Here is a 15,473-nt window from a genome sequence, read left to right as displayed (position 1 = left end):
CCACTGCCGTTCTTGGATACCTTCTGGACTTTGCTTGCTTCTGAGGTCCAGCAGTCTATTGAGGTGGCTCAGGCTTGGTCAGTCGTGCTTCGAGGGAGTCCGGAGGATCTTCCTGAAGCTCAGATCAGACTTAAAAATGATGGAATAGATTCTGGTGTTCGCATCCCCTAGCTATTGATTCCTGCAGCAGCAATGAAGTACAGCCAGCAATCAGAGGGGTTCCAGTTGAGTCCGTCTTGGGGCTGATTGGTCCCACCAACCCCAGGGGAGAAGTCGTCCTTGAAGGGCTTCTATAGTCGATTAGAAATTCAGAGCTTCAAAAATGCAGCACGGCTTCACCGGGCAAACCAACGGTCCAGGAGGTTACAGCAAGCTACTTCTTCGGTTTCTTCTTCGGTTCCTTCGTCCAGTGGTTGAAAAAGACCTTACCTTTTATACAAGTTTCCCCCATTCATTCGCAGACCAGCTGTCACTCGCACAGCAGGGTGGCTGTCCTCCAAGGACAGCCAGTCAGCCATTCACCTTTGGATGCATTCCTGTAACCAAGAGTAAATCTCAAGGAGGCTCTTTACAACAAGAAATTGGTAAAAAAGAAGAACGGGCCATTTGAACAAAATGGGCACCCAGGGGTGCAATACTGCAGCTGTGAGGGCAGCCTGCAGTAAAAACACATAATGGAAGGAAAATGTAAACCACTGCCACCAGCCATTTATTGTAGAAAGGGTAACATAAAAATGTCCCATGAGCAGGTAGACAAAGGGGATACTAAGTAACCCCTCCAGCCCTCTATGTAAGATAGTGTGTGCTGGGTCTAGAAAAAGAAAAAGATAAGTAAAGTAAATTTCACTTTACTACTCTTGGAAACAGTAGTTTATCCAAGAGAAGATATTTAAACCTTAGCAGAAATCCAAAGGATTTCTCTGTGACACTGCACGGAGGGTGCTGTGTGTCGCAATGTAAAGATGATGCCTATGTAGTATGTCAGACTGCAAAACCAAAAGAAACACATGGTTCAAATCAAATAAAAATACATATGAGAGAGTGGGAAAAAGATCTCACTCTCTCCAGGATACAAATTAAGTCCTAAAGTCCAGCAAAAGAGCAGGGGCGGCTCTAAGGTAGAAGGGAATTAGCACATGTCTGAGAATTCTCCCCAACAGGTGGATTCCTTGTTGTGGGTACTGAAAACAGGAATTTGGAAGAGACTTTGCAGCAGGGATCAATGGGGAAGGCTCTAGGCAAGGTTTACCTCACGGCTGGATGCGGCTAAGTGGATTTGGCACCTCTTCAGGAGCACAGAAGACAAAATATCGCTGATCGGAGTCTCGTCGTTACAAAGGTCTAGCACGTGGTGAGGGGACTTTTGGGACTCGATTCGTGTCTCTGGAGATTCAGCAGGATGCCCACAAAGTTTCAGCGAGATTTAGAATTCAGAAGACTGTGCACCGCACAATGACTCGAGGTCCCAGGGTATTGCAGCCCCGCAAGGTCTCAGCATGGCGTGGGATGGATCAAAATGCAGGTCTAGTGGGTCTCACCAGGCTCAGGGTAGGGGTTGTCGTTTTTGGAGTCCCCAGGTTGATTGGAAGGAAGGGCTACAGCAGGCTCTCCCGTCGCTGAAAATCGTCTCAGCCTCTTTTCCTTCATCATCCTGTTCAGATTTGGTTCCAGTGGTCGGCTTGTCTTCAGCTTCCAGGTTCGGTGTATTTAAAAGGAACAGGACAACTTCTGCAATCTCTTCCTGCATTTTACAACAAGGGGCTGTATGGTTGTCCAATCAGGACAGCCAGCCCCCCCACTGGGATTCTTCCCCATTCTGGCAAGGAGGAACACAAAGGGCTGTAGAGTTTTGGACTCCTGCCTTCACAGACAGACTGGAGCGTGGGCCGGGAGTCGAAGGGACTCCCGCCGAATATATAAATCACACAAAGGAATTTCCCGTCCCGGATGTCAGCAGAAGGAAGGAAGGAGTATAGCAAGGAATACTAAAATGGTAAAAAAAAAAAGGAGGGGGCCATTTTGGCGATAAAGGTGTACCAAATTAATAAAAGGTCTCTCTGCCACCAGCCATTAAAAGTAAGTGCTGTGATGTGCTTGTATCTGCATGTGAGAGCTGGTGATGTCATGTTGAGTGTTGCCTTGTGAATGTCGTAATGTTTACCCAAGGGTTCCACACACAGTCGGTTAGAGCTCCCCAGCCTGGGTGATGGGAGCCACTTATGTCCGGTCCACTTATGTATATGACTTCATGTCTTAAGTCATGTGACTTAAGTACTTGTAATAAACATAAATAATCCCAAGAAGCCTGAAAGTCACTTCATAACATTGGCGAATAGTTGGTCTTAAAAAGAAGAACATGCGAGAAAGAAACTGAAGAAAGTGGAAGAAGCTTGCTGCTGGGGGTGCGCTGCTGGGGGTGCAGGAAGAAGTTGGACAAGAAGGACAACACTGCCCCAAAACACAAGTAGAACCCATCACCGAGGGCACCAAAGGGGAGGAAGGAAGCCCTATATAGGAAGGATCAGCTGCCCATAAAGTGGAGGGAGAGCTGGGTCCTGGGGCTGAAGAGAGGAGCAGGGCCGTGAAGGGAAGCTCAAGGAGGGAGCTAGGCCTTTAAGATGAAGAAATCTGTGTGAAGAGGTCAAGCCTGTTAAAGTAAAACCAGAAGTGTTGTCTGTTAAGTGAAGATAAAAGGAAGTTCAAAATGACACCTGGGCCCTTAAACTGAAGAATGGGATGCCGCCCCATTAGTTTAAGAAACCTGTAGATTAAACAAAGCTCATAGTGAAGGGGACTCCCATGAGAGAGGGAGGAGCTAAGGAGCTGTGGGCAAGAGAAGACAGCTGAGGCCATGACCAGCAGGGACTCTTTGTGGTAGAAAGGTGTTCCTGGGCATGGCATGCTGGGCGTAGATGTCACCTTTTAGAGACTGCATTGCAAGTGTGAAGTACTGAGGGATGAAGAAGAAAGCTCTGCAGTGATGTTTCCATTCACCAGTCAAAGTATCATTCCCTAGTCAAGCAGTGCAGAGATGTGATGTGATGCCGTTTACCCTCATATGAAACCAAAAGTAAGAGTTGGGAAAAGATGTGAAGCCCAGTAAGCATCCTCCCGTGTAGGAGTGCAAGTCTGCTTTCAGTTCAATAAGTGGGACTTGGAGAAGGCTGTGAGACTGCGGACAGTGAGCGGAGGGGTTCCCCAACAAGCAACTACAATGTTAGGGAAGATTTTGAAGCGACAGTCTGAAGTGAGCAGCGAGTACTGGCGCTGCGCGTCCCAAGCACAATGTGAACTAAAGGTTAGACCCAGGCAGCGCTAGCCTCGTAGCATGTGCTCAGGGAAAGGGATGCAGGAAAACTGCTTGCGTGCCACTTTGTTTTCAAGGATCAAAAGCGGACCATGTTTTGGAAGCAGTGAACCATTTGAAAATATTGAAGTTGAAGGGTAAAATGAGCTGGGTCGAGGTACCTGGTATTACCAGCTCAGTGACGGTTGGTTTATGGAGATCAGCATTGCCCTGAGGCAGAGGTGTGACTGGCGACATCACAGCTTGCCTAAGGGAGTCGGCGATGCCATAGAACTCTAATGTCAAGCATTATGTTTGTATTAGAATGCACTCACCGTACCAGATTCCAGCCGGTAGCCGAAGTCGTTAACCGAGGCAGGATGAAGAATAAAATAAACAATGTTATGAGGAAAGAACGTGCATTGCTGTGCACAGGAAGAGGAGAGCTAAAGGCACGGGGCTGCTCTGCAAAATGAGTGAAGAAGCCTAAGTGCGTTGTGGGGTGAGAGGAGGGAACCCCTTACGAATCATCTTCACAGTGTGCCTTCGATTCTATGGGTATTATCCGGCTGAGAGATGTAGAGCACTGCTGAGCACGTCAGTGAGTCGGAAAATCAGGCAGGAATAAGAGCGCAGTAGGAAATCTGAAGTCTACTATAGGATGTGCCAAGGACGTCATTATTGTCCTCATGAGTGTCGTTCCTGGTGAAGGGAAGGCAGCAAATTTGGCTTATGGTGCATCAAGGTGCTGGGACTGCAGAGGAGGCACAAGGACCACGTTTGAAGTAATGGCTGCAGTGTATCATTTTATGTTTAAGTGATTCCCATGTTCACAAATCTTATCTTTCAGAAGATAACATTGGACATTCAGGAGCAGCAACGTGTATCCTTTAACTGTTTCTGCATTAAGTTTGTGTTACCAACCGAGTTTTCTAACAGATTAAGGATTGGTAAGCATGCGTGCAGGAAGTGAGGTTAAAAGCTAATTAAATTTAACACAGTTGAGGAATTTTAGGTTCAAAAGGACTAATTTGGACATTCTGAACATGCACAATATGTGTAGATGTATGCGAGTCAGTAGCAGGGTGAGAGAGAGGTTAGAGTAACCCTTTGAGGGATTGCAGGGTAGGTTGCAGCACAACATGGATATGTAGGAATTAATGCGCATATTTCTTCGTTACGCCATAAGGGTTGTGTACGCAAATGTCACTATGAAGTTGAGTTGTTAGGCAGTGTAGAGACAAGTGTTTGTGGGCGAGTGCCACAAAGGTGTAGGGTGGTAGATAAACTTGCCATGGATTTTAGGAAATGTAATTTATAATACTAAATTATTAGGATGGTAATTTTTGCAAAATGGTAATGCAAAATGTTTTATATGACTCATGTATGGAATGGTGCACATGGGTAAAACATGTTTTTCAAAGAGGTCGAGTGTTGGGTAGCGCCCAAAATATGTATTGTATGTGGGTGAAAGTGCCACACGGGTTTGGAGGTAGCCACTTCAGTGTATATATAAGTATCACTGTGGTTGAGTGACCAAAGCTGTATGGGTGGTAGCGCTGCCATTAAAATAGAATAATGTGGTGAGTGTGCCACTGCGGTCTGGACGGTAGTACCTCCAGTTGTGCAGGGTAAAGGTGGAGAGCCTGCGTGACCATTTGGGTATGTTAGAGGTGTGTATGGTTAGGAATACCACAGGTGTTGCTTGGACGTAGCACCTCCAAGCATACTCTACTTCCCTCTCAAGCATAGCAGTGAGAATGTAGGTAAGTTGGGAGGTAGCGTTTCCAAGCATAACAGTGAGAATGTATGTAAGTTTTCATCGCTCCATAATAAGATGCATTTATGTTCCCTCGTTGTTCCAATGTGGCTTTACGTGTGTAGATTAGGAGATTCGTTCAGAGTGTCATTCTCCATTAAAAGGGAGGTTTTTGAGAGGTGCGAGGTTTGTGATATTATGAAATAGTGTAATGGGTGAAGTAAGGTGTAAGCAGTGAGTCAGAGAAGCTGTGAAAGTGAGTCAGAGAAGATGTGAAATGGGGTAGCGCCCATACTGTGTGTAGAAGGTGGATGTGCCACAATGAAGTGAGGAGGTAGAGCCTTTGCTACTATAGTGGAGGTAGCGCCTCCCACATGAGTAGGAAAGTGTAATTGGGGGTAGTGCCCGCCAGAGTATTTGGAGGTGGCGCATTCGCCAGAGTTTTTGAAGGTGGCGCCTCCGCCAGAGTATTTGGAGGTGGCGCCTCTGCCAGAGTATTTGGAGGTGGCGCCTCCGCCAGAGTATTTGGAGGTGGCGCCTCCGCCAGAGTATTTGGAGGTGGCGCCTCCGCCAGAGTATTTGGAGGTGGCGCCTCCGCCAGAGTATTTGGAGGTGGCGCCTCCGCCAGTGTGATTGGAGGTAGCACCTCCACTAGAGTATTTGGAGGTAGCGCCTCCACCAGTGTGATTGGAGGTTGCGTCTCCGCCAGTGTGATTGGAGGTTGCGCCTCCGCCAGTGTGATTGGAGGTTGCGCCTCCGCCAGTGTGATTGGAGGTAGTGCCCCCCAGAATATTTGGAAGTAGCGCCTCCAGCCGAGTAATTGGAGGCAACTCCTCCGCCAGTGTAATTGAAGGTTGCGTCTCCGCCAGTGTAATTGAAGGTTGCGTCTCCGCCAGTGTAATTGAAGGTTGCGTATCCGCCAGTGTAATTGAAGATAGCACCCCATATGCATGAAGGTATAGGTGGGTGTGTAGGGATAGTGGCCAATAGAAGTAGGGAGAGAGTCCCTCAGAAGTGATATTCCCCATGCTGGTGATGGATGTGGAAAGGAGGGGAATATGCTGTGGTGTGCTTGTCTGTGTGGGTTGACGTTTGAGAAGAAGGGAGATGTGTGTCTATTTGATGCATCTGTGTGGGTGCAGTGTGAATCAGTAAAAGAGGGAGATGTTGTGCTTGAAATGTTTATCAGTAAAGGAATGAGATGTGTTGTGATGTGCTTGTCTCTGCATGTGAGAGCTGGTGATGTCATGTGGAGTGTTGCCTTGTGAATGTCTGAATGTTTACCCAAGGGTTCCACACCCAGCCAGTTGGAGCTCCCAAGCCTGGGTGATGGGAGCCAGTGTTATGTCCTGTCCACTTATGTATATAACTTCATGTAACTGTGACTTAAGTACTTGTAATAAACATAAGTAATCCCAAGAAGCCTGGAAGTCACTTCATAACAGTAAGCTTGTCCCTGTAACAGAATTGCTACTCTTTTAATGTGAAAGGGAATACCTTCCATCTCCCCAGCACTCCACATAAGATGGGGGGTGCTGGTTTCACCAAATAAAATGTAAAAGATCCTTTCTACCCCTGGGAGCTGAAGTTTTCACAAGGTTAGCCAGAGAAAGTTAAAAGGGGAGTTTAAGGGCAACCCTGCAACAATAGAAGGGTTTACACCAAAAGTGGACAGAGGATGAAATTATAAAGACACTATGGAGAGTCTTAAAAATGACACCCATACAAAGTTTAAAAGGCTGGCTGCTGAAAAGGGTTCCCACTCACTGAGGTATACGGAAAAAGAATCCACCAGTAAAGCAAAAAAGTTCTCGGGATGACCCAGGTCAAGAAGATTTATCATTACTATGAAAATCTCACCCAACACAGATGAGGCCTTGGATTAGGACACATGCTAAAAGCACACAGGATGTGGGGAAAAACCCAAAGATTCAGGGAATCCTCCCAGATGTACAGTTTAGGTCTTTTCACCATACAACCAAATATCAAAACATCTTTTGCTCAATATGGTTGCCTTCCGAGAACTCAAGGTTCTCATTATTATGTTTTAATACATTAAACGAATTACCACCCCATTAATCAAAGCGATCACAGAACATTATATCAATGTCCGTTTTGGTTTGACAGTAAAAATCTCTACGAAACAAATAACTATGGAATGTCCCAGTTCTCATTATCAGCTAGAAGGACACATCAAGGGGAGAGTTGGAACTACCTGAGAGGTGACTTGGTGCTGATCAAAATGAGACAGCTGCTGGAATTTAGAAAATATATCTTCTGCCGTAGGGAAGGCTTCTGGCTTGCTCCTTTTCCTCTTTTGGCCTTCCTCCCCACCTACAATCAAAGGAAGACCATGAATGCAACAAGCAAAGATCTTTTGTAAGACATAACCATCATGTAAACACAAGCAAACAAGCAGGGCCTCGGATAGATTCAGATATCCAGATCATATACGACTTCAGTGCAAGCCAAGTGTTTATAGTGGATAGGGATATTTTTGCTAATGTATCATCTCATTTTCATCAGTTTAAGCATCACTAAGAAAGAACAAATACTAGTTTAATGTTGACCTTCCATCCTTTCCAGGGGTTTGGCAGGTTTGAATGTGCAGCCAGTGCAGAGGAACTTAAACTTGTGCTGCTGCTGAAGTCACCAGAAGTCTGATTCTGGTGCCCCCCCCCCCACTTTCCTCAATGCCCCACTGTTAGGGACAATTCTCGGAAATGTGCCAATTCCCTCCACCTTACAGACCCCCAAGCTGGATTTTGAGAACTTGATTTTTTTAACCTGGAAAGAGCAAGACCCTTTTTCCCACTCTCTCATGTATTTTAATGCGATTTTGTACACTGTGTTTCTTTTGGTTGTGGAGTCAGAAACTCCATAGGCATCATCTTTTACATTGGGTCACATAACCTTCAGTGCAGTGGCCCAAGGAAGTCTAAGATTTCCCAAAGGTTTAAATACCTTCTCTTGGATAAACTACTGTTTCCAAGAGCAGTGAAGTGAAATTGACATTACTTAAATGTGTAACTTTCTAGACCCAGCATACACTATCTTACAATAAGGTGCAGGAGGGGTTACCTAGTCTCCCCTTTGTCTAGCTTCTCATGTAACCTTGTTTGTTACCCTTTCCTCACTGAATGGCTGGTGGCAGTGGTTTCGTTTTAACTACCATGGTGTGCATTTACAGCGGGCTGTGTTCGCAGTTGCAGTAAAGCACCCAAGGGTGCCATTCTTGTCAAAATGGCTGCAGTCTTCTTTTTTCGCCATTTCTTTGTGGAAAGGTCCTTCTTTAAGCACCCAAGTTTTCCCACTACCTTGAAGGGTCCAATCCATTTGTCCTGCAAGGCCCTCTGCCTTGTAGGTACCTTAACAAGGACTAGCTGGTCTTAAGTGAACTCAACCATATTTGCCTTCTGGTCATGCCAATGCTTCACCAAAGCCTGAACTGCTTTCAAGTTTTCTGAAGCTTCTGTAATCATGTGAGTCATTGTCCTTCGGAGACCTAACACATAGTCAGTGACTCTCACTGGCTTGTAGGAAGGAGCACTCTCCAACCCTTCTTTGATTAGGGCCAACCGGATGACCATAGAGGAGTTCAAAGGGACTGAATACAACCCCTTCCTGAGGGACTTCTCTATAAGCAACGAAGACGAAGTTCCCAGTAGAAAGGCAGTAGAAGGTCCCACTTTCTTCTAAGGGGTTCTTCTAAAGCACCTATCATACTCTTCATAGTTCTATTAAACCTCTCTACCAACCCATTCATCTGGGGATGGTAGGCAGTTGAGAACTTGTAGGTCACGCCACAGTTTTTCCACATGGCCTGCATGTAGTGGGACATAAAATTTGATCCCCTGTCAGAGATAACGTCCTTAGGAAAACCTACTCTGGTAAAAATACCAAGGAGGGCCTTAGCAACTGCCTGAGCAGTAACAGTCCTCATAGGTATAGCTTCAGGATACCTGGTAGCATGGTCTACCACAACCAATATAAATCGGATGCCTGAAGATGTGGGAGGGTCTAAGGGACCAACACTGTCGATTCCTACCCTCTCAAAAGGGACTTCCACCACTGGGCGGGGCACCAAGGGTGCCATATTCTTGCCAGATGCCCGACAAGTGTGACAGCTCCTACATAACATATCTACATCAGACCCCAATTTAGGCCAGTAGAAATAAAGAGAAATCCTTTCCTTGGTCTTCTTAAAAGTTAAGTGACCAGCTAAAGGAATCTCATGGGCTAACTGAAGAAAATGATGTCTTACCTCCTGGGGTACTACAAGTCTCCTGGGGTAGACTCAGTAGGTTCACTGTAGAGATGGCCATGCTTCCAGTACAACCTGTGATTCCCTCACACTTGCCCTTCCAGCTGGGAAGCTGCCTACTGGCAAAGTCCTTCAAGAGTAGGACACTCTCTTTGACCGCTGCTGAAGTCTGCCCGACAGGGACCAACTTCTGCCAGTAAAGACAGCAGCTCAGTATGGTCTTTAGGATCCAGATCTCCAACAGGGGGAAGGTCTTCCAGCTCTGAATCTTCAGCAGCTGACTTAACCTCTCCTGGTTCGGTTCTCACACTCAGCCTCAGCTGGTGTAGTAGTCACAGGTTTAACTTTGGACTGTCCTCTCGGGGATGTCCTGGTTAGATGCACAGGAGTGCTATCTTTCTGGTTTCCTGAGACCGTGGGTTTCCCCTTTATCTCTTTCTTCTTGGAAATAGAAGTTGGCTTCTCCTGTGGACCGGGTGTTATAGGTTCTTCTGTAACAACCCACAGAGTCATTTAAAGTGAGCTCTCTGGCCTCGATTGGCTGTGCCTGCTTCTTTTTACTGGGAGGCCTGGGGGTGATTGATACAACTCCAACAGTCTCTATGTCATTCCCCAGCAGGACTCTCCCAGGCACCTCACTTTGTACACTAACAGGTATTCTTACAGTCATGTTGTTGCACTGGATGAGAGCTGGTAGTATTGGAACCATCTGGATAGGTCATCCAGCAAGCTTGGTGGGACCTTTGGGTGCCTTAGCAACATCCTCAGGTTTTAAGAACTGTTAATCTACCACTGGGATGCTGGTCCCAGTGTCTCTAATGGCAGGGTTTTCCAGACCATTTACAAGTACTGTCCTTGTAGTATTCTTTTGTGTTATCTGGAATAGAGTTATACACATCTATATTCTGCTGTTCCCAGGGACACTAAAGAAACACTAGCAGAGACTCCAATGGGGCCTTCAGCCAATAGTTGCAGGTTTCCAATTGCCATATGTACTTCTCCCTCAGGGATGAAGGCTAAGGAGGCAGGGTGGACCCCTGACGTTTTACCCTTGCATCTGGGATCCCCTTTTACATGGTCAGTTGACCCAAAAGCATAACATTTGCCAAATGTTTTGACAAATGGGGGCCGCTGACCTCCCTCTAGTTTGGCACCACCGGTATCACCAGACTGACCTGGCTTCCCATGGGGCTTACCCTTTTTCTGTTTGTGGCCCTCTTTTGGATTGGAGGTTTTTCAATTCTCTTTGTCATCTTTCTTTTGCTGCTTCCCCTCATCCTTTTTATGAGTGGCCACAGAATCCTTGTGAGTAGCCCTGTTGGCAACACACAAGTCAGCAGCCTTTGCTAGCTTCTTGGGATCAATCTCTTTAGAGTTAGCCAAGTGCTGTCTCAGCTCAGGAGAGCAGGCATCAAAAATAGATTCCAACAAAAACAGATTTCTCATTCCTTCAAAAACTTTCACTCTATAACCCTTAACCCAACCATCTAAGTTTTTCAAACATTCACACACCCTGGTAGCCCAAGGGGTACCATCAGTCTTTTTGAGGGTCCTAAACCTAAGGTACTGGGAAGAGTTTTCCCAAATCTAGCTATCAAAGCTAGCTTCACATTTTCATACTCCAATCTTTCAAGTTCCTCCGCCTCCATTACCACATCAGTTGCAACCTGGGGGAGCCTAGACAAAAGCCAAGGAATCAGCCGATTCCATGTGAAACCCTGAACCCCATAATTATATTCAAAAGCACTCAACCAATCCAAAATATCAAGTTTCACCTCATACATACTCGCGGCTTCCTTAGGCATGCAAGTTCTTGTAGGACTGGAAGACTCTGGGATAGAAGCATTTTCAAGAGAATTTCTTCATTTCGAGAGCATGTTGTAATTCCATTTCCCTTAGTTTGAGATCATGATGTTTGGCTTCAGCTTGGATTTGTAATCTTTTACATTTTAAATTGGGTCTCATTTTTTCAAGACACACACATTCTGGACTCAGTACTGGACCTGGTAAGGTCCCTGTGGCTAAAGGTTGTGGCCTAAGAGCTTGTTGAGGTGCAGAGGGGCTTACATCCCGAGACTCCTAGCTCTTCGGACTCTTCAATAACATTAGAGTTAGACTCTGAATCATCCTCATCATTTCCCACATTTCCTGGATTAGTAGGTGTGACAGGCCTACTACCCAGACTTCATGTTTCCTTTAACAGGAAATACCGGACTTTACACATTTCTTTCAGTTGCTCTACTGTCAAAATGATCAGGGCTTCCTGTCTGAGGTTATCCATATCTGGCCTGTTACAATTGCTTTTCTAGTGGAGCTTAGCCTTGTGAAGGTTACTATTTGAACAAAGGTAAAGTAAACTCTAACAACTCTACAATATATCCTCACCGCCTGCCACCAGTGTAAGGCAAAGTTTGAATGCAGTACCCTCAGGGAACACTACAAGCAATTATGACTACAGGTATAGGCAACCCAGCCTTTGGTATAAGCTTGTACTGCACAGTTTTGGTAGCGTGTTGAGCAGCCAGGCTTATCTCAAGAGGGAAAATGTGAGCTGTAGTGGAGTTACAAATATTCACAGTTATACAAATAAACTCTTACACTCAAGGTTTCTTGCATAACCAATTAATAATTTATCAGTCAGTTATAAAGCCTTCTTCAGAAGCGAGCAATAGGATAGCAACACACAAATGTACTTCAATACTGTACACTGAGTTTCTGAATCAGACAATACCCTTTTGGGATGGCCCCGAGACACAACCTACACCCACAGGTGACTTCAGTAACAAGGGTGCTGGGGACATTAATATCTTACTGTTGGCATTCAGAATACTCTTTTAAAAGTAAGTAAAAGGCAAAGGTTATTAGAATACAAGAATCTACAAATATTCATAAGCAGGGCAAATACTTTCAGATAGCACTTAGAAGAGCCATTCAATTCAAGAGGCTAACCCAAAGTCAATAGGACAAAGTCTTTGTATAGGATGCAGCAATTCATCTAAGTAACTGGAAAAGTCTTTGCACAAGTTCTTAGGAGTCTTTGATAAAAAGAAGAACTAAATGTAGTGCCACAAGCTGATTAAACTTGCGAGTTGCAGAAGTTACAAGCACTTCCACAATAAGAGGTAAGTTCTCTTAGGCTAGTTTTACAGTACCTTAGTAAAGAAGAAAAAGAAAAGATGCAGCTGAAGACTTCTGTTCCTGTGCAGCTCTGCAGATTTATCTGTTCCTGGGCCTCAGTCATGGGGACAAGAGGGCGGATGTCAGGGGACTCCTGCACTGTATGTCGGGGGACCCCCACCCCTCCTGTGCCTCCTCCCGTTTTCGCTCCTTCCAGTTCTTAGCTCCTCTACACTGGAACTCCCTTCCTCTCGCTATTCGTTCTTCCCCCACCTTCCCTTCATTCCGCACTTCCCTTAAATCTCTCCTCCTCCATCCTCCTCCTTGAAACCCCTACCCCCTTCTACTTCCCCCTTTACTCTTTTCCCTGACTCTCTCCCCTGCCCTCCCCTCCCCCTCCTGCCCTCCTCCTTCACTCCCCCCAACCTGTCCCATCTCCTTTTCCTCCCTCCCTTTCAGTCAACTGCTCTTGTCACCGTTTTGTTGTTTGATTGATTCATATTGTAATGCTGCAACAGTTTCATCGTTCATGTCTTATGTATTATGTTGTTCCATGTACAGCGCTTTGGCGTAAGGCGCTTTATAAATCAATAAAATACAAAATACAAATACTGTACTGGTACCATCAAAGCTGTCAATTTGAAAAAGATGGCTCCCGCGGTTAACATTACCGGGTCCGCGAACGGTCACGGTAAATGCAAACCTTCATAGCTCAAAACGAAACCACTGCCACCAGCCAGTCAATTGAGGAAAGGGTAACATAAAAGATGTTACATGATAATTTAGACACAGGGGATACTAAGTAACCCCTCCAGCACTCTATTGTAAGACAGGGTGTGCTGGATTCCAAGATGGCCGTCGTCTAGGGTAGACATGCTCCTCCGAGCTACGTCCGAGCGGGAAAACTAACGGTGTCAAAAGCGGTCTTGAGCAGCAGAAAGCAAGTCCTTCCACGACCAAAACACTTGTAAGGAGTGAGAAGCCACACTAAACCCAACTCTGACTGAAATCAGACAAGGGACAGACAATGGCGAGCGCTGAAACGCAGAGCGGCAAACACCATTACTGGAGGTGAGGTGAAACGGCCCCCCTACCTTGCAGGCTTACCTGGATTTGTTCTGGAGCAGTCAGACCGTGGGGGTGGCCCAGCACCTCTGCCCCAGCACCTCTGCGCCCAGGCATAGGCTGGTGCTACCGGGAACGGCGGGACATTACAGCGGCCCCACCACCATGGAGAGGCAGGCAGCCCTGGAGAGAGTGCCGATGTCGAGCGGACCAGCTTTAGCTGACAGCGTTGCGGACCCACCGCATCCATCCACGAGAAGAGTCGGGATATCCCACAACGAAGGGGCACAACCACCCAGTTGAAGGGAGGTCGCCAGTGCGACAACAGGGCGTGGCGAGGGCAGAGTGAATCCGGGCTGGAGGAGAGGACCCAGGACAACAGTAAGTGCGCACACAAGCAGCCGCGCGGGGGGCCCAGAGGGTGACGGCGCCCGTCCGGGAAGCCAAAGCAGAAGGAGAAGAGAGCGGAGCTGGGCCCCACACATGCCCCTCGTGTGGTCTTTCTTCAGCCACAGAGGGGTTCGGAGAGGAGAGTTTGGGCTGAAATAATAGATAGCAAACTGACTTGGGCCCCCAGGATCACTCAAGAAAAGAATAATAATAAAAAATAATATAGAGTGGATACCAGGCGTGCGGGGTGGGCCTGACCGCAAATCGCCTTGAAACAGTATCTGGACCCAGCAGTCCGGGAAGGAGCAGGAAAAAGCGGGACCCGCGAAAGCAACGCAGAGGTGATTAGCGGCGGTGGACCCTCAGCTCTCGCCCACTGTGCTGAAGGTAATGCATGCTACCCAATGGCCTCCAAGGAATAACATAGGCCCAACGTGAGATAGAGGAAGTGCACAGTCTGTGCCCAACAGAAGCGTAGCACAATCCACAGCAGAGCCAACGAGGAGAGAGACAGACAGGCTTCCATGAACGGTAAGCAGGAGAGAAGAGGGGTGTGGCGCAGAAGCAGACTACTGCAGGTCCCCCTGGAGGGGCCCTAAGGCAGCCTCACAGCGGAAATCATCCGCAGCACAGACATAAGGGGTATTTGACAACTAACCTAACCCCCACGGACATTTCTCCCAACCAGCCCACCATAACTGTATAAACTCTACCCCATCGGGGGATAACTGAACCGGCCCAACCCGCAAAATATACCAACCCATAAAAGCTTCTCCTCATGTCACCCGGCCCGCCATAACAATTGGTGGCCTCCAAGCAGCAGATGCAAAGACTACATAGCCATAGTAGCAAACTCGTAGTACCCATCCAGGGACCAGACATCCAAACCTTCTGAGAGGCGACGAAAACCCTGCACCCATACCTGGAGCAATCTACAAGCGTCGGAACACACTGACTCCACCGGAACGGGGTACCCACTATACAGCACCCCCCACAACGCTCGGACAGCGGCAATCAAATTGGCAGATCCCAAAAACTCAATAAAAATCTGCACTCCCATAGGGCCCCCCCCCCGGGACAAACACAGATGATAAAAACCAAGTCCAAAGACGTCCCATATAGAGCAAAAACACACAGCTGGAACACTGTTGGGGACGGTACCGGACAAAGGAACCCCAGGATGAGACAACAGAAGAGCACGACATCCAGCAGTCCACGAAAGCAGCCACAAAGATGGCGCTGAATAAAGAGGAACTCAAAGAATGTCTTCAGGGAATGGAGAACCATACGATGGAGTCCCCCCCAAGAACTAGGGAAAATAAGGGAGGATCTTCGCTCCTCCATACAGGAAGTTAAAAAGGACATTACAGACCTAGGAGAGAGAGTAGACACAGCAGAAGCAGGGTTCTCAGAAATCGCCGAAGACTCAAAACAGACCAGCGTACTCCTGAAACAGATTGCTAGGGCAACGCATAACCTGGAACTTCAAGCAGAGGATCTGGAAAACAGATCCCGAAGGTCCAACATACGAGTGAAGGGCTTGGCCGAGTCAACTGGAAATAAAGGTCTGAAAGAGACAATGCAAACATGCT

The 15,473-nt window shown here is 47.0% G+C and overlaps 1 protein-coding gene across 5 annotated transcripts in view; it reads right to left on the bottom strand.

Annotated features, from left to right (window-relative positions):
* The window catches only part of MED12 (mediator complex subunit 12), a 1,704,158-nt gene that overhangs the window by 1,170,994 nt on the left and 517,691 nt on the right, over positions 1 to 15,473 (bottom strand). For all 5 annotated transcript variants that reach the window (XM_069612388.1, XM_069612385.1, XM_069612387.1 and 2 more), the window contains exon 17: positions 7,261 to 7,379. In XM_069612388.1, coding sequence (XP_069468489.1) covers positions 7,261 to 7,379 — 119 coding nt within the window. The remainder of the gene's footprint in view (positions 1 to 7,260; positions 7,380 to 15,473) is intronic.

This window comes from Ambystoma mexicanum, chromosome 5p, assembly GCF_040938575.1.
Source record: "Ambystoma mexicanum isolate Mex_15411 chromosome 5p, UKY_AmexF1_1, whole genome shotgun sequence".
NCBI lineage: Eukaryota > Metazoa > Chordata > Amphibia > Caudata > Ambystomatidae > Ambystoma > Ambystoma mexicanum.
The sequence above is the reverse complement of the archived record's forward strand: the minus strand, read 5'-3'. Positions and strand labels throughout refer to the sequence as shown.